The sequence below is a fragment of the Notolepis coatsorum genome (genome assembly GCF_963971535.1).
Source record: "Notolepis coatsorum genome assembly, chromosome: 1".
NCBI lineage: Eukaryota > Metazoa > Chordata > Actinopteri > Aulopiformes > Paralepididae > Notolepis > Notolepis coatsorum.
The window spans coordinates 118,830,729-118,850,728 of record NC_140165.1 but is presented as its reverse complement, the minus strand read 5'-3'; the positions used below and the strand labels follow the sequence as shown (position 1 = coordinate 118,850,728).

Below are 20,000 nucleotides of genomic sequence, written 5' to 3'. Positions count from 1 at the left end.
GTTTCCGCTGCTAATGCAGGTGTTAATGTTGCCGCTTCTATGTCTGCTGGTAAACAAAAGCAGATGGCTGATGCGAGAATAGCTTTGTTGGATATTCTATCCTCTATCCAATATCTTTTGTGTCAGGGATTAGCCATTGGAGGAAAAACAGACGAGGAGTCCAATTTGACCCAGTTGCTAAACTTGCGTGCTCAAGATATCCCAGAATTACAGTCAGGCTCGTAAGGAGAGCAAGTGGCTATCTCATGATATCCTTGGCTTGGCTTGGCTTTATTGTGTTTTATTCATTTTTGACCAGCGTGTTGACACTGTTATTGTTTGTTTTTCAAATGTTTGTCCTACGATTGTGTCAAAATAAAGTATTCAATCAATCAATCAATCAATCCTAAACGAGATGACTGAAATAATGGGCCATGATGTGCTGAGAACGTTAATTGAAGAAATACAGTCTGCTGGGTTTTTCTCTGTAATTATGGACGAGACAACGGACATCACGGTCAAAGAGCAGGTGTCTATCTGCTTCCGTTTTGTGACTGAAAATCTGGAGCCAGAGGAACTTTTTGTTGGATTTTATGAGACATCAAAAACAACAGCAGACGCACTTTTTCAGCTGTTAAAAGACGTTTTGATGAGATTCTCACTGCCAATCGGTAAATGTAGAGGCCAGTCACCAGTGTTACGACGGCGCGTCAAATGTTTCTGGCATTCGAACAGGTCTACAAGCTCACGTCACAAGAATGTGTCACGAAAGAGGAACCTGGATGTAATCGCAGATGAATTCATCAAGCGCACGGCTGCAAGGAGTAACACTTTCCTCTCTCTCTCTCTCTCTCTCTCTCTCTCTCTCTCTCTCTCTCTCTCTCTCTCTCAGCGTGACCCAGCTGTTGGAGCGGCTGGGTGAGGTGGTGGAGCAGAACCACCTGTTCTCCTCGGAGCGTCCGGGTCTGGGCCGGGACCTGGAGTCTCTGCAGCGCCACCTGGAGAGGCTGGGCACCGCCCCCTCGCCGCTGGGCACCGCCCCCTCGCCGCTGGGCACCGCCCCCTCGCCGCTGGGCACCGCCCCCTCGCCGCTGGGGCACCTCGACGGCACACAGGGTCGGTGCTTTTAACCTTCTGTGGTGTGGTAGTGAAAGGGTTAACCTTCTGTATTGTCGACCGTGAAAGGGTTAACCCTTTTGTCGTGTGGCAGTGAAAGGGTTAACCTTCTGTATTGTCAACCGTGAAAGGGTTAACCCTTTGTCGTGTGGCAGTGAAAGTGAAACAAACTATTTGAGTGGGAGGGGACTGAGTTGTGTGTGTGTGTGTGTGTGTGTGTGTGTGTGTGTGTGTGTGTGTGTGTGTGTGTGTGTGTGTGTGTGTGTGTGTGTGTGTGTGTGTGTGTGTGTGTGTGTGTGTGTGTGTGTGTGTGTGTGTGTGTGTGTGTGTGTGTGTGTGTGTGTGTGTGTGTGTGGAAGTGAAAGAGAGAGCGAGATGATACAGTATTATTGATTGATGACCTCTGGTTGTCGGAAGTTTAGAAGTCAGATCAGAGAATGTCTCACTTTGCTGAATGAGACAAATCTATATCTCTTTCAGAGTGACACTTTATTAATTAACCATGTGTGTGTGTGTGTGTGTGTGTGTGTGTGTGTGTGTGTGTGTGTGTGTGTGTGTGTGTGTGTGTGTGTGTGTGTGTGTGTGTGTGTGTGGCCCTCCAGCAAAGAGATTAAATTAACATATTCTCAACATGTTTTACTTTCAAGCGGATGCTCTCTGAAATATAATGCAACGGTTTGTGTGTTTGTGTGACAGTAAAGTAATAATACAGTATGTAAGAATAAGGTTTACATAATGTATACACATCATTTGAGTTAAATATAAGCATTTAGATGAATTTAACAAATTGGTAAATCCAAAGGTTTCAGCACCATGGAGAGCGCAGTATATAGAGGCCTTTTGAATGATTCATATTTCTTGCTGGACCGTGCTGCTTAGAGCCTTCTGGCCAAGATTCATGTTTATAAAAACCCTTGACATATCGGAGGGAAATTCGCTTTGACTCTCGACGCTGCATCAATTTCTCTGATCCGTTCTCGTGTCATGAGGGAGAGCGGCCTCTCCACAAAGGCATTTGTGACAGGAATGCTTAGGAAGAAGTATATCAGATCAATATCTTCCAGCAGAGCCCCCAACGTCACTCTGAGAGTCACTCTCATCTCATAGAGAGCACATCTGCAGCTGTAGTAGGGCTGTCCCCTAGAGAGCACATCTGCAGCTGTAGCAGGGCTGTCCTGTAGAGAGCACATCTGCAGCTGTAGCAGGGCTGTCCCATAGAGAGCACATCTGCAGCTGTAGCAGGGCTGTCCCGTAGAGAGCACATCTGCAGCTGTAGTAGAGCTGTCCCCTAGAGAGCACATCTGCAGCTGTAGCAGGGCTGTCCTGTAGAGAGCACATCTGCAGCTGTAGCAGGGCTGTCCCATAGAGAGCACATCTGCAGCTGTAGCAGGGCTGTCCCATAGAGAGCACATCTGCAGCTGTAGCAGGGCTGTCCTGTAGAGAGCACATCTGCAGCTGTAGCAGGGCTGTCCCATAGAGAGCACATCTGCAGCTGTAGCAGGGCTGTCCCATAGAGAGCACATCTGCAGCTGTAGCACATCTGTCCCGTAGAGAGCACATCTGCAGCTGTAGCAGGGCTGTCCTGTAGAGAGCACATCTGCAGCTGTAGCAGGGCTGTCCCATAGAGAGCACATCTGCAGCTGTAGCAGGGCTGTCCTGTAGAGAGCACATCTGCAGCTGTAGCAGGGCTGTCCTGTAGAGAGCACATCTGCAGCTGTAGCAGGGCTGTCCTGTAGAGAGCACATCTGCAGCTGTAGCAGGGCTGTCCTGTAGAGAGCACATCTGCAGCTGTAGCAGGGCTGTTTCCCCGAAGCCTGTTTTTGGGATTCAAATTGTCAGGGTTTTTCGAACGGACGTTCAAACTATTATTTATTATAATAATAATAAACTCAAACTAAATCCTCAATTTGAATAAAGTCATTAATCTAGGGCGGCTGAGTGGCGCAGTGGGCAAGGCGCTCGCCACTAACGCAGGAGACGCTGGGTTCGAGCCCAGCTCTCGGCGTTGCTACCGGGTCGGTCGTTCATACTAACACAATTGGCAAGTGTTAGAGGGTGGGAAAGCCGGTGGGTGGGGATTGGACGTTGTGGACAGCGACTCCTACAGGTCGGTTGCGGCGGAAACAGGAAGTATCGGGGGCAGCGTGAGCCTCCCACGCGTTACTCCTCGCCACTGAGAGTTTGAGCTGCTGCGATGAAAAGATGCGACAGGCTGCCTCCTCGTGTACCGGAGGGGACACGTGATGCAAGGCTTCTATCCTCACTTCAGCCGACCAGTGGGAGGCATAGTCTAGCAATGTTCAAGACAGGGGAGGGGAGAATTGGATAATATGCAATTGGGATGGGAGAAAAAATGTAAAATGGGGTGAAAAAGTGGATAAAAAGAAATATAAAAAAAAAGTCATTAATCTGATTAAATGAGTATTTTCTTTTTATTAAATCAACTTTCTTTAATGAATATAACTAATATAACGGTTTTAATACTATAATATTAGTGTAGCCTGTAGATACAATTTTTTTACTAATTAATCTCACAATTTTCTGTAATTAATCTAGATTAATTAAGTAATTAATAATAAAAGCTTTTTTCTACTTAAGACCGAAGCTTGTAACATATATTACCTTGAGTAAAATCATGGAATGAATGTAAAATCAAGACAAAGAAAGTATATTTAGATTCAAAGACTATTTTAATAGCTTTCTTTGAATACAGTTTCTCTCCTGTGAAATACAAATGTTCAACAAAACCATCAACATTGACCTCTTTCTTATATCCGTGGCACTAACAGAAATAAAAACAACCCAGGCGTATGTTAAAGTGCAGATTGGCTTAGAGGAGATAATGTCTTGTATGAACTACCAGTAATATAAATCATATTAACAACTAAAATGTGTTCCATCTTCATGTCAGATGATTTTCAAAAAGGTGCATGAGTCGATGCAAAAAAAGAAGAAGCAAATATACTGCTGAAAGTTCATAATGTTGAAAATGTTTCACTCCATAGATTAATCTAGGTTCATTTATTTTAATGCTTTAAATAATTTCAATTAATCTCAAGTTAAAGCATTAACGTTGACAGCCCTAGTTTAATAAAATTCTAAAATTAATGATAATCTTGACTACCAGAAGGGAGTATAAATCATATCAAAATCAGAGGTAGGGAAACCCCCTCATCCCGCTGGCAAATCACACCCTGTGTGTGTGTGTGTGTGTGTGTGTGTGTGTGTGTGTGTGTGTGTGTGTGTGTGTGTGTGTGTGTGTGTGTGTGTGTGTGTGTGTGTGTGTGTGTGTGTGTGTGTGTGTGTGTGTGTGTGTGTGTGTGTGTGTGTGTGTGTGTGTGTGTGTGTGTGTGTGTGTGTGTGTGTGTGTGTGTGTGTGTGTGTGTGTGTGTGTGTGTGTGTGTGTGTGTGTGTGTGTGTGTGTGTGTGTGTGTGTGTGTGTGTGTGTGTGTGTGTGTGTGTGTGTGTGTGTGTGTGTGTGTGTGTGTGTGTGTGTGGAAGTGAAAGAGAGAGCGAGATGATACAGTATTATTGATTGATGACCTCTGGTTGTCGGAAGTTTAGAAGTCAGATCAGAGAATGTCTCACTTTGCTGAATGAGACAAATCTATATCTCTTTCAGAGTGACACTTTATTAATTAACCATGCGTGTGTTTGTGTATCCTGTGTAGGCTTCACACTGGCCAGTGTGTTGAAGAACCAGTCAGTATTTCAGCAGTTTTTGGTCCGAAACCTCTCCCTGTCCAACGACACCACCAGCCTTCTACTCCAGACACCAGTCAGTCTCAGAGAGGTACTGACCCCTGACCCCTGACCCTGACCCTGACCCTGACCCCTGACCCTAACCCTCACTTCCCGCATCCTCCCTTCTCTTTTCCTCCTTCCCCTCTTCTCTTCTTTCTTCCTTCCCTCACCCTCCCTCCATCCTCCATCCTTTTTCACCTCCTCTCTCTGGTTGCATCCTTCACTCCCACTCCCCAGGTGGTAGGTAGGCCCCCTGAGGCTCCAGCTGTCTTGGTGGATAGGTGCTGTATGGTGGATAGGTGCTGTCTGGTGGATAGGTGCTGTCTGGTGGATAGGTGTTGTCTGGTGGATAGGTGCTGTCTGGTGGATAGGTGCTGTATGGTGGATAGGTGCTGTCTGGTGGATAGGTGCTGTATGGTGGATAGGTGCTGTATGGTGGATAGGTGCTGTCTGGTGGATAGGTGCTGTATGGTGGATAGGTGCTGTATGATAGGTGTTGTCTTGGTGGATAGGTGCTGTATAGGTGGATAGGTGCTGTATGGTGGATAGGTGCTGTATGGTGCTGTATGGTGGATAGGTGCTGTATGGTGGATAGGTGCTGTCTGGTGGATAGGTGCTGTATGGTGCTGTATGGTGGATAGGTGCTGTATGGTGGATAGGTGCTGTCTGGTGGATAGGTGCTGTATGGTGGATAGGTGCTGTCTGGTGGATAGGTGCTGTATGGTGGATAGGTGCTGTATGGTGGATAGGTGCTGTCTGGTGGATAGGTGCTGTATGGTGGATAGGTGCTGTATGATAGGTGTTGTCTTGGTGGATAGGTGCTGTATAGGTGGATAGGTGCTGTATGGTGGATAGGTGCTGTCTGGTGGATAGGTGCTGTATGGTGGATAGGTGCTGTATGGTGGATAGGTGCTGTATGGTGGATAGGTGCTGTATGGTGGATAGGTGCTGTATGGTGGATAGGTGCTGTATGGTGGATAGGTGTTGTATGGTGGATAGGTGCTGTATGGTGGATAGGTGCTGTATGGTGGATAGGTGCTGTCTGGTGGATAGGCGCTGTCTGGTGGATAGGTGCTGTATGGTGGATAGGTGCTGTATGGTGGATAGGTGCTGTATGGTGGATAGGTGCTGTATGGTGGATAGGTGCTGTATGGTGGATAGGTGCTGTATGGTGGATAGGTGCTGTATGGTGGATAGGTGCTGTATGGTGGATAAGTGTTGAATGGTGGATAGGTGCTGTATGGTGGATAGGTGCTGTATGGTGGATAGGTGCTGTATAGGTGTTGCCTGGTGGATAGGTGCTGTCTGGTGGATAGGTGCTGTATGATAGGTGCTGTCTGGTGGATAGGTGCTGTCTGGTGGATAGGTGCTGTCTGGTGGATAGGTGCTGTATGGTGGATAGGTGCTGTACGGTGGATAGGTGCTGTATGGTGGATAGGTGCTGTATGGTGGATAGGTGCTGTATGGTGGATAGGTGCTGTATGGTGGATAGGTGCTGTATGGTGGATAGGTGTTGTATGGTGGATAGGTGCTGTATGGTGGATAGGTGCTGTACGGTGGATAGGTGCTGTATGGTGGATAGGTGCTGTCTGGTGGATAGGTGCTGTATGGTGGATAGGTGCTGTCTGGTGGATAGGTGCTGTATGGTGGATAGGTGCTGTCTGGTGGATAGGTGCTGTATGGTGGATAGGTGCTGTATGGTGGATAGGTGCTGTCTGGTGGATAGGTGCTGTATGGTGGATAGGTGCTGTATGGTGGATAGGTGCTGTCTGGTGGATAGGTGCTGTATGGTGGATAGGTGTTGTATGGTGGATAGGTGCTGTGTGGTGGATAGGTGCTGTATGGTGGATAGGTGCTGTATGGTGGATAGGTGCTGTGTGGTGGATAGGTGTTGCCATAGGGGGGGTTTTAAAGGCTGACCTATAATCAAAATGATCTGTAAAACCTTTGCAGTTGAAGCCTCATAGTAAATAGAGTCATACGCACCCTGGGGGATTATTTTAGAGCAGACACTCATATCCTGTTTACAACAGTCAGCATAAGCTCACGAGGCATGATGTAAACATCCTGTTTACTGTCGTATAAACATCCTGTTTACCGTCGTATAAACATCCTGTTTACCGTCGTATAAACATCCTGTTTACCGTCTGGGTTTTGCGGTCTGTTGCCATTGTATTATATTACACTTGGGATGTTCTGTTCACTCAGGTATACGAGTGGAATTTTTACAGGCATATTGTATACAGGCATATTGGTAATGAAGATATCGTCACTGGCAGAAGAAAACCTCGTAACTCCAAAAACCCAACTTTTCAGGAGATGAAAAAAACGAACACAGATTTGAGGGCGAATAGAGTTACGAGGTTTAGACAGATGATCGGTTTAATGCTTTCCCATTGTTTAAACGTTGTAAAACCAAACACAGATATGGACGATGATCTACTGAGTTGATTTATATATATAAAAATGGAGTTACGAGGTATTTTCTCCGCCAGGACTCTGTACTCACAACTACGATGCAGCAAGTGATTTTTTATCACATCCGTTACCTTCCACAACACAGTTACATTTAGCCTACATGCGTTTTAATCTATTCAGATGCCAACCTCCTCCCAAATAATTTTTGATGTAACTGAAAAATAAACATTTCACTCGATACATCAAATATCATTGTGATCAGCTCTTGGTACTGAGTACAAGTTGGTTGGCCTGGTATTTGGGCCGATACTGGGATTAGTGTCACAGTAATGCATATAAACACCATTATCCTTCCTAAGATCTTAACCGGGATATTAGCTATCCCAAATATGAAGGTTCATGTAAATGCAGCCAATTGATAGAATCCTTGTTTTTCAATGTGTATATAATGTAAATATCTGCAGATGACGGCATCTACTCGTAGATATTAGTTGTAAGAGGACAGTATCAGTCACTATGTCTGGCTCCAGTGAGACTGCAGACGAGGGCCTGTTATCAGCTGAGCTCTCAAGCGAGCCAAGGTCATTGTCTGCAGCGGCACTGGGCTCTCACATAGTGGTGTGGCCACATCGTTTAGTGTGTCAAAGACCAGCCGTTGCCATGGTATCGTGTCACTTAGTAACGAGAAAAGGGGGCCGGCCCCTGTTGCTATGGGAAAGACGTTATGAGATGTGAGTTTTTCCGGGGTAAGTTAGATTAAGGGCACGTTCACACCTACTCTGTTTGGTCCACTTTAAGTGGACCATGGTCCCTTTAGATCGATAGTCCGTTTGGTTTGTACAGGTGTGAACGCAAACCGAACTATAATGAGGACCAAACAACCGAACCATGGTCCTCTTGAAAAGTTGGGACTCGGTTCGTTTCAATCGAACTATAGTAAGTAAGTAAGTAAGTAAGTAAGTATTTATAAAGCACCTTTCATACATGTCATGTAGCTCAAAGTGCTGTACACAATTATAGGCATATATAACGATAAAAGCAATAAAGTCATAGTGATCAGTTAAGATCAATGTTTAAAAAAATAATAATAATAATAATAGTAACGTAAAAATGAAAATAACGTAAAAACAGTCATTTGCTTACCAGTTTGGGAGAACAGGTCCGCACAAACATTTCCGCTCAGTGGCAACCGGAAGTGCACTAAACCAATGCACTTGTATGGTAGGTAGCAATGTTTAGGTCTTATAATGCTAGTGTAGTTACGTTTTTATCAGTGGTCATAGTTGGGTCCATAGTGCTTTACCAAGTCCCATGGATCCATCAGTGGCCGTGTATTGTGTGCGTATGTACCTGTTCGCTCATGTGGTCAGTGGCCAGAGTTGGGTCCACAGGACTTATCCAAGTCCCATGGACCCATCAGTGGCCGCGTCTTGTGGTAGAAAGAAAGAAAAAGAAAAACGTATAAAGAAAACAGTCTAAAGTTTGAAAGTTTGGGAGGTCCGCAAAAACACGCCTTCAGCTCAGAAGCTGAGGCGTGTCAAAAACTTTTGAAAAACTGGAGGCGTGTCTCCTATTGTACCCATTCCTTCATCTAAAAAGTTTGAAAGTTTGGGAGGTCCGCAAAAACACGCCTTCAGCTCAGAAGCTGAGGCGTGTCAAAAACGTTTGAAAAACTGGAGGCGTGTCTCCTATTGTACCCATTCCTTCATCTAAAAAGTTTGAAAGTTTGGGAGGTCCGCAAAAACACGCCTTCAGCTCAGAAGCTGAGGCGTGTCAAAAACTTTTGAAAAACTGGAGGCGTGTCTCCTATGTACCCGTTCCTTCATCTAAAAAGTTGGGTCCACAAGGCTTATCCTAGCCTCATGGATCCATCAGGTTTTTCCAAGCCATAACTATTTGTAAGCTAGACTGTATAGGTACATTTTTAATTTTCCTTTAAAAATGTGTATAGAGCTGGCGTTTCTGATGTGTGTTGGTAGTGTGTTCCATAGTTTTGGGGCATAGTTGGCAAATGCCATACTTCCTATCCTTTTTTGGTTTCTGGGCGTGTCTAGTAAACCTGTAGTGGATGACCGTAGCGTTCTTGAGGGCAGATAACTAACTAGGGAATTTGCTATGTATTTTGGGCCTTGCTCATTAAGAGCTTTATATGTTAGGAAAAGGACCTTAAAATCAATTCTATGAGTTATTGGAAGCCAGTGCAGAGTGGCCAGGACTGGAGTGATATGTTCTCTTCTCCTTGTATGAGTTAGTAATCGAGCTGCAGAGTTTTGGATAAGCTGAAGCTTCCCAATGGTTGCTTTGGGAAGACCAGTGAACAGTGCATTACAATAGTCAAGCCGACTTGATACAAAAGCATGAATAAGTTTCTCTGCATCCTTTTTATTTACGAAAGGTCTTACTTTCGCTATGTTTCTTAGGTGGAAGAATGACGTTTTCATGGCCTTATTTATATGAGACTTAAAGGTCAGGTCTGAGTCCAAGATGACACCTAGGCTTGTAACCTCAGTCTTTACATAGGATGACAGACTCCCCAGGTTTTTACAAAGCACTTCCCTTTTCGCTTTTGGGCCGATCAATAGGATTTCGGTCTTGCTTTCGTTTAATTTTAGGAAGTTATTGTTCATCCACTTGTTTATTGCTAACAGACAATTTGTAATGGACTGTATGGCTGTAGTGTTATTTGGTTCTGCGGAGATATATAGTTGTGTATCATCAGCATAACTATGGAAGCATACATTGTGGTCTCGAATGATGTCCCCGAGGGGCAGCATATATAGTGAGAAGAGTAATGGACCAAGGCAGCTTCCTTGTGCGACTCCAAAATTGCTGTCATGTTCCTCGGATACATTGTCTCCAAGCTTAACATAGAACCTTCTCCCCTTGTATGTTATGAGCCAATTTAGTACATGATCGGAAAAGCCAACCAGTCTTTCTAGACGACTGATCAAGATATTATGGTCAATCGTATCGAACGCTGCACTAAGGTCCAATAGGACAAGAATTGAGACTTTGCCAGCATCGGAGTTTAGCCTGAGGTCGCTAACTATTTTGGTAAGGGCAGTTTCAGTGCTGTGATTTGTTCTGAAACCTGATTGTAGTTCCTCCATGATGTTATTATCTTTGAGAAAGGAGTTTATTTGTACTGAGACTATCTTTTCTAATATCTTGCTGATAAATGGAAGGTTCGATATTGGCCTATAGCTTTATAGTACCTAATCCAGGAAGCAAAGTAGCCTACTCCTGAGTCTCTCTAGACTGGCGCCGCACGCGGACAGTCTCTCTCTTCCTCCCTCTCTCTCTCCTCTCTAGACGCAGTCACTCTCTTCCTCTCTCTCTCTCTGAAAATAAATTCCTAGGTGTAATAATAGACCATAAAATCTGTTGGAAACCTCACATAAAACATGTCCAATCTAAACTCTCACGAAGCATTTCAGTCATGAGTAAAGTAAAGCACATCCTGGATAGAAAATCACTCTACATTCTCTACTGTTCACTAGTTTTACCATATTTAAATTACTGTGCTGAAGTCTGGGGAAACAATTATAAGTCTACACTACAACCACTTTGTATACTCCAAAAAAGGGCCATAAGGATAGTTCACATTGCAGGTTATCGTGATCACACTAACATATTGTTTCTGGAGTCAAAGACATTAAAGTTAAATGATCTTGTGGAATTTAAAACGGCACAATTAATGTATAAAGCAAAAAGTCATGCACTTCCAAGAAACATTCAATAATTGTTCTTTGATAGGGAGGGGGGTTATAATCTGAGGGGAGAACACAATTTAAAGGTGCTAAACGTACGCACTACCATGAGAAAACACTGCATCTCAATATGTGGAGTGAAACTGTGGAACAGTCTTAATGTGGTGTTAAAGCAATGTCCAAACATGAGACAATTCAAACTGATGTATAAGGAAATTATGTTCACAAGGTACAGGGATGAAGAAGGGACTTGATATTCACAGGTGTTTACATTTTTATTTTGTTTCTATTTTATTTTATTTTATACATATATAGTTTTTGTTTTTTGTTTTGCATATATATATATATATATATATATTTTTTTTTTTTTTTTTTTATGTTTAAAATAGTACACTCATTTGAGTAGTGGAAAAGGGGTAGGATTAAATAAGTGTATACTTCTTCCTACTCCTTTTCGAACATGCAGATTGAGTTTTTTTCTTTTTTTGTTATTGTTTGTTGTATTCATTGCATGTTCGAAATAAAGACTTCAAATCAAAAAAAATCAAAAAATCTCTACTCTAGACTCGCGCCGCGCGCGGACCCCCCAACTTTCTCCTGCGTGAGGAGGACATTCGCGGACATTCAGATAAAGAAAAAAAAAGCGTACATACTTTTTGGGTAATTTCATAATAGCAGCGTGGACCAGCTCTGTAACAACAACTCTCTCTCTCTCTCTCTCTCTCTCTCTCTCTCTCTCTCTCTCTCTCTCTCTCTCTCTCTCTCTCTCTCTCTCTCTCTCTCTCTCTCTCTCTCTCTCTGTCTCTCTCTCTCTCTCTCTCTAGTATCTCTCTCATTACGCTGCCGGCAACTGATTACGTTTGTGTCCAATAGATGCGACAGCATGTCCTTTGTTTACAAATTAGATCCGCACCAAACAGGGTAGTGTGAACGCAGACCAAAATTAAACAATGTATCATTTTCACATTTGGTCCGGACTATCCACGGAAAGTCCGGACTTTCAGATGTGAACACACCCTAAGACTAGGGGTGTAACGATACGTGTATTCGTCCCGCGATTTTACGGTACGGCCGTCACGGTGCGGTACGTGCGTCATATGACGAATACGCCCCACAGTGCAAACACACAAGTCCCACATGCAGGCACTCGCGAGGTCCGTGCGAGAACAGAGCGCGGCACACCGAGTCCCCGACTTCAGTTCAGAGCGGCGAAAGTGCACGGAGGAGAAAGGCACATTTACATTGGAACAGCTGCAGGCTCATTACAATTTTCTTTCGTTTTCTTGTTCGCCCAATAACGTTAACCAAATGAAACCAATGGAAAGAAACACACACGCGTCGCCAACAAACACATCAACATTCTCCCCCGCCGGACTCACAGCTCATCAAATAAAAAAAAGAAACGTACTTTTCCGGACAGATCATCTGAACTCCACTGTGTTTAACCTGTTCCACACAATGTGAAAATCCGCCTAAAATGTATACCTAGGTAAATGGAATATTGCTCCACTTCTACAAGGGCTATTTGCATATTCTTGGTGTCTAGGTACATCTATGGACCTCAGGTAATGTATTCACAGTGTCAGAAATATTGTGTCTATTACTAGGCTTGCTTAAATTGTGATGAAACAAAGGAGAATATGAATAATTTTTCTTTGCATCTTTGACAGTGAATAACACCATGATAATAATGACCAAACTTAAAAAACTGCTACTGATCTCGTTCAGTACCCTCTTTAGATCATGTGTACAAAAGATCTAAGGAAATTAATAAAGGGAAGATGATTAAACCCAAGGTTCTGTAGATACAGTACTGAATTCTCCCATCCGGACCAATGCTATTTGAAATATTATTATAGAATATGATGCTTATACATTACCTTATTATAGCCAATTCGCACATTTATATATTATATTATATTATTATTATATTATATATATTCATTAATTTATTTGCATTTCTTTTAAATTTGTTGGACCTTATGGTGTTCTTGTTTTGTTCTTGACTTATTGTTATGTTTCTTCTTGACTTGTTTAAAGAAGACGTGTCCGGCCCATGGGGACATTAACGTGTGTTGTCGGGCCCTACAAATACATTTGATTTGATTTGATATATATATACATATATTATCTTTCAAATGCCCGAGTTCAAGTTGGATTTAGTATCACCAGGCGTGCATAAGAACAGATAATGTAATCTAGTGTACTTTTTAATTTTCCCCACAGTGCAACCGTTTTGAAACTAATTTCAGATCTAATTGTTCCTACATGCTAACAATAGGGAGGAGAAACTAACTGTGTTTCAATATTTGTCAAAAACGTTACCTTTTGTGGCTTATTATCGCGAATCATAACAGTTATTGATATGATTCATTCAGAACGCTGAACTTTGAAAGCCCACAGTATCTGACAGGAAGTGTAGTTCGGAAAAATTCCAACGCTGGTCGACAGCTATGCATGTCCTCTACAGAATGGCCACAAAAATACTACAATTCCCATGGTTCAAATTTTCCATGTCCGTTTCCGTCTTGGAATATACTTCAGAAAATCGAAAACTTAAAACTATCTAATGGCACTTTTAACCTATTGCTAAACTAACGTATTGATGATAATATACATTCTACATGCTTTTGTGACATGTTAGTGATGTTAATACTTGAAAACGTTTGACAAAAAAATCGCAACTTATATGCAATATAAAAAAAATATGGATTTATGACCAGATGTCATTTTTTGTGTCGGTACCGACCCCGTGGGGTGGAACAGGTCCAAATAATCCTCTGCCATTGTTGTAATATGTCATCTATTCTCTAGTATTCAGTCTTGTCGTGAAGTAAAATTCTCTCTAGAAGTGACACTGAAACTTAGCAAGGATACGTTGTTAAAGGGGCAGTAGGCAAGTGGATGCCTGAACACAGAATGACACCAGTATCACTGATGTATGATCACCTGTATCTCTCTCTCTCTCTCTCTCTCTCTCTCTCTCTCTCTCTCTCTCTCTCTCTCTCCCTCCCTCTCTCTCTCTCTTAGTCCGTCAGTCTGTACTGGTTTTCCTCTCGGTCCTTCTACATCTCTGTCCATCACCCTGTCTGACACGTCCCCTAAGAGATATATATATATATACTAGGGGTGTAACGGTACACAAAAACCACGGTACGGTACGTACCTCGGTTTTGAAGTCACGGTTCGGTTCGGGTTTTCGGTACAGTGGGGGAAAGTTCGGCTTTCCATGTTCCACTCAGGGGTGACGTAGTGTGCAGTAACTAATTGTACTTGTAGGGCTGTCAACGAATATTCTATATTGAAACAGCCCCCGGTGGGCGGTCGTTAGTGGTTAACATACCGTTGTATTCGTTCGGTACACAGCCGTACTGTACCTAAGGTCCAGTACTGAAATGGTTCGGTACGGATACGTGTACCTTGTCTGTGTGTCAGTCGTCGGGGTAGGTAATCCAATGTGCAGGTCCACTCGTCCTCGCCCAGAACTCCTCGGATGAAAGCACCACGCGTGGTCTGCCCAGCCTGGTTAAGACTCTAGATAACGCGAGGAAACGATGGGGGTGCTGCTCACTTTAGAACTCTAACCGAACGATGCACCATACATAATAGACTATTATTACTTAATAGAAATACGGTGCCAAACTCTGGCAATTCAGCTATTAATTCGCACAAGGTCTCACTGCTATTCTAAGGCCAAACAGGCCGTACTACACCGCACACGGTATCGTGGGGTGAGGCTTCACGTCTTGTTACTTAGTTGGGTAGAAGGGTAAAGGACTAAGAGGAATTCTACATTTCTTGCACCATATTTATATGCACAGTGGACAAGTAGTGCCGCTCTGCTTTCGGTAGCCGTATTCCTGCGCGGAGCTGAGGCTAGTAAGGGCATGTCTCGTCGGTACCTTTGAACTTGAACGCCAGGGGCTTGTCCCTGGCGCCTGGTCCTTTTGTCCAATAAGAGAATGAACTATTATGGGCTGTAGTAGAATAAAGGGATATTCAGTGTATATGTACAAGGAATATACAAGGGATATCAAACGATATACAAATACTATTAAATATATATCCATAAATAAATATATATATTCGGTTTAATCTGATCCTTCACAACAATAGGGAAGCTGGTTCTGTTTCTGTAGAAGACACTTTTTTAGCAGATTATCTCTACAGGTATATGATATTTAAACATAAACTTCTCATCAAACCAGATGCCAAGATATTTATATTCAGTAACTCTCTCAATGTTTGTAGTGGATATTATGGGGAGCATGTCTATGTTCCCCGATCGATTGATTGATTGAAAATTTTAGACCACCAGCCCTGATTCCAAACTCTAACCTTAACCAGTTCGAAAGAGGGCCTAAGCTTAACCAGTTCGAAACAAGGCGGACATTAATAATTAATAAAATAATAAAGATTTATAAAATGTTCAATCAATTAATCAATCAATCGGGGAACATAGGACCCGGGGAACATAGGGATGATCCCTTAACATGCATACTATCATAATCAATATGTCTGGCTTGATTAAGCAGCATAAACATATTAATAAGCACATCATATGAATAAAAAGTTTAATAGTTTGCAGGCCAGTGTACCTCCACGTCCGTTAGCCCCTGTGGGTCATATCTCTGGCCTGCCCCTCCGCCCGCAAGGCCCAAAGCCTGGGACAGGAGTTTGAGCAGGGCCTGCCTGTGAGCTGCTTTGGTGGGGTCTCGCAGAGCTCTGTGGATCAGTCCTCCATCCAGACTTGTCAGTGCAAACACACGAGTCCCACATGCAGGCACTCGCGAGGTCCGTGCGAGAACAGAGCGCGGCACACCGAGTCCCCGACTTCAGTTCAGAGCGGCGAAAGTGCACGGAGGAGAAAGGCACATTTACATTGGAACAGCTGCAGGCTCATTACAATTTTCTTTCGTTTTCTTGTTCGCCCAATAACGTTAACCAAATGAAACCAATGGAAAGAAACACACACGCGTCGCCAACAAACACATCAACATTCTCCCCCGCCGGACTCACAGCTCATCAAATAAAAAAAAGAAACGTACTTTTCCGGACAGATCATCTGAACTCCACTGTGTTTAACCTGTTCCACACAATGTGAAAATCCGCCTAAAATGTATACCTAGGTAAATGGAATATTGCTCCACTTCTACAAGGGCTATTTGCATATTCTTGGTGTCTAGGTACATCTATGGACCTCAGGTAATGTATTCACAGTGTCAGAAATATTGTGTCTATTACTAGGCTTGCTTAAATTGTGATGAAACAAAGGAGAATATGAATTATTTTTCTTTGCATCTTTGACAGTGAATAACACCATGATAATAATGACCAAACTTAAAAAACTGCTACTGATCTCATTCAGTACCCTCTTGAGATCATGTGTACAAAAGATCTAAGGAAATTAATAAAGGGAAGATGATTAAACCCAAGGTTCTGTAGATACAGTACTGAATTCTCCCATCCGGACCAATGCTATTTGAAATATTATTATAGAATATGATGTTCAAGTTCAAGTTCTTTAATAGTTTGTCATACAGAAGTACAGAATACTTTCATACAAAATGCTTCTTACTGTTACGCTCCAGAGACTGTGCTAGACAAGATAGTATCAAATAACATAATAACATAATATAGCATGAATTTAGAAGAAGAAAAATGAGGTCACAGTGTTCGGTATAGACATATGTACAATGTTCTGAGTTACCATATAATATACAATACACAATACTATGCAGTGTACTAATGTACAGTACTATCTAGTGCAAAGCAGAAATGGGATGAGGTACAATTTTAGGTACAATTTACAGTAAGGTGTACGAGTTGTAGTGCAATCCTTCATCCATAAATATAAAGTGTGGGGAGTGGGTGCTACAGTGTGTTTGTTTAAAGTGGGTGTGTGCTATAAAGTGTGTGGAGTGGGTGCTACAGTGTGTTTGTTTAAAGTGAGTGTGTGCGTGTGGATGTGTGTGCTATGTGCGTTTGGTGGTTGTTGTTGTGTAGTGTTCATTCATTGTTCGTTTAGCAGCCTGATGGCCTGGGGATAGAAGCTTCTTCTGAGTCTTTCTGTGCTCGCCTTGAGACTCCGGTATCGCTTGCCTGACCGCAGCAGTTCAAAGAGGCAGTTGTTCGGGTGACTGGAGTCTTTAATGATTCTCTTAGCCTTGCCCTTGCAACGCTTGTAGTAAATGTTCTGGAGGGTGGGGAGCCCCCCCCCAATTGTGCGTTCGGCTGAACGTGTCACTCTTTGTAGTCTGCTTCGGTCTTGTGCAGTGCTATTCCCAAACCAGGAGGTGATGTTGCCGGTCAAGATGCTCTCTATTGTACATGAGTAGAAGTTCTTAAGGATCTTCTGGCTGACTTGGAACTTCCTTAGGCGCCTGAGGAAGTAGAGGCGTTGTCGTGCCTTCTTCACAACACTGTCAATGTGTGTGGTCCATGTCAAGTCCTCGGATATGTAGGCTCCGAGGTACTTAAAGCTGTTGACTCTCTCAACCGGTGCCCCGTCGATGCTGAGGGGGCTGTAGTCCTTGACCCCCGACCTCCTGAAGTCCACAATCATCTCCTTTGTTTTGCTGACGTTCAGGGAGAGGCTGTTTTCCTGGCACCATCCCGCCAGGACCTTGACCTCTTCCAGGTAGGCCCTCTCGTCGTTGGCAGAGATCAGGCCCACCACCACTGTGTCGTCAGCAAATTTGATGATTGTATTGCTACTCCGCTGAGCCACACAGTCGTGTGTGTACAGGGAGTAGAGGAGGGGACTCAGAACACAGCCCTGGGGGCCCCTATGTTGAGGGTGATGGATGAGGAGGTGCAGTTGCCTGCTCTCACCACCTGGGGTCTGCCAGTCAGGAAGTCCAAGACCCACTGGCAGAGGTCATAGCCCAAGCCCAGGTCCCTGAGCTTGGCTATGAGTATGGAGGGGACTATGGTATTGAATGCCGAGCTGTAGTCGATGAATAGCATTCTCACATAGTTCCCCTGCCTCTTGTCCAGGTGTGATGCTGCTGTGTGCAGCACATGGGCTATGGCGTCCTCCGTGGACCTGTTGGGGCGGTATGCAAATTGCAGGGGGTCCATGTTGATGGGGAGGGAGGAGCAGATGTAGCCCTTTACTAGCTTCTCAAAGCACTTCATGGCTATGGAGGTGAGAGCTACAGGGCGGTAGTCGTTGAGGCAAGCAGGCTTGGATTTTTTGGGTACAGGGATAATAGTGGACTTCTTCAGGCAGGTGGGGATGACAGCCTGTTCTAAGGACAGGTTAAATATGTCAGTGAATACTGGGGCCAGTTGGTCGGCACAGACTTTTAGGACGCGGCCGGGGATGCCGTCCGGACCTGCTGCCTTCCTGATATTCACTTTTTTAAAGGTCCGCCTCACCTCATGCTCTGTTACCCTGAACACTGCGCCTCCATCAGCAGCCGACCCCCCCCCCCCCCCATTGCCGAGGCTTGTGAGCTGGTGTTGTTATTACCAGCATCAAACCTCGCATAGAAGGTATTGAGGTCATTTGCTAAGGAGATGTCACTGTTCAGTTTGAGGGAGGCGCCTTTGTAGTCTGTCATCGTTTTGAGCCCCTGCCACATAGCTCTAGAGTCAGCTTGTTCAAACTGGAGTTACATTTTATCCCTGTAGCGCCGTTTGGCCTCTGACACTGTCCTCCTTACGTTGTATCGCGCCACCTTGTGGTCGTTCATGTTGCCTGCCACTAGGCCGTCGTTGTATGCTTTGGTGCGCTCTCTCAGAGCTTCACGGACGGATTTGTCTACCCAGGGTTTTTGATTTGGGTAAACTTTCATTTTGGTAGTGGGGATTGTTTCTTTCACCCTAGTACAAACATAGTCCAGCACTGTTTCCGTGTAGACATTAATGTTATCTGTGTCGCGGAACACATTCCAGTCTGTGTAGTGAAACACTGACCGGAGCGTCTCCTCTGACGTCAAATCCCATTTCTGCACCTCTCGCGAGACTACAGGAGTACTTTTAATTCTCTGTTTGTACTTTGGTGAAAGAAAGATGGACGCGTGATCTGATTTACCAAAGCCACTATCAGAATGAGCCTTGTAGCCACCTTTAAATTGCGTGTAACAGTGATCTAGGATGTTACCGCCTCTGGTGTTGCAAGTCACATGCTGATAGAAGTCAGGCAATACCTTTCTCAGATTGGCGCTATTGAAATCTCCCAGCACTAAAATGGCGGCGTTAACATTCGCCACTTGTATTCTATTTACCTCGTCGTGGAGTCTGGAGAGCGCAACCTTGTTGCTGGCTTGCGGTGGAATATACACTCCGATCAGGACGATCGCCGTTAACTCCCTCGGGAGGAAGAAAGGACGACACTTGATGGTTATATATTCCAGTTCTGGGGAGCAGTGGTTGGATAATTCCTTCACGTTAGTTGGATCGCTCCAATTTTTGTTAAACATGAAGGCAATACCTCCTCCACGTTGTTTACCGGACTCTGCTGATGTCCGATCCTTGCGATGGATAAAGAAGTGATCTGCCGGTTGAATTGCGTGGTCTGGAACCTCCGGTGTGAGCCATGTTTCGGTGAAGCAGAGGACGTTGCAGTCCCTAACGTCTCTTTGATATTGAATCCTTGCTCGGATGTCATCCAGTTTATTGTCAATTGATTGTACATTGGCTAGCAATATACTGGGCAGTGGTGTACGGTGGCGTCTGGATCTCAGCCTGTTACGGATCCCAGCCCTCTTTCCTCGTCGTCTAGGTCCTCTTTTCCTGGGATCTAGGAACAAAGGATCTGGTCCTAATCTCCGGAGAATTTCTTCAGGCCATTGATGCGGTTCGGAAAGCTGGTCCAGTGAGTAATCCAGTTGGTAAGTTTCCCGTAATCCAATGTCTATGAGTGACTGACGGTCATATACATTAAATGCACCAACAGTTGGTATGAACAAAACTCTAAAAACTATAAATATGCTAACTATATAACTATATGATGCTTATACATTACCTTATTATAGCCAATTCGCACATTTATATATTATATTATATTATTATTATATTATATAT

General features: G+C 43.9%; 1 protein-coding gene across 1 annotated transcript in view; it reads left to right on the top strand.

Annotated features, from left to right (window-relative positions):
* Positions 1–20,000, top strand: part of abca2 (ATP-binding cassette, sub-family A (ABC1), member 2) — a gene marked incomplete at both ends in the record, with an annotated part of 250,124 nt that overhangs the window by 14,915 nt on the left and 215,209 nt on the right. Inside the window, 2 exon segments of the mRNA XM_084338063.1 lie at positions 872–1,032; positions 4,767–4,888. Coding sequence (XP_084194189.1) covers positions 872–1,032; positions 4,767–4,888 — 283 coding nt within the window.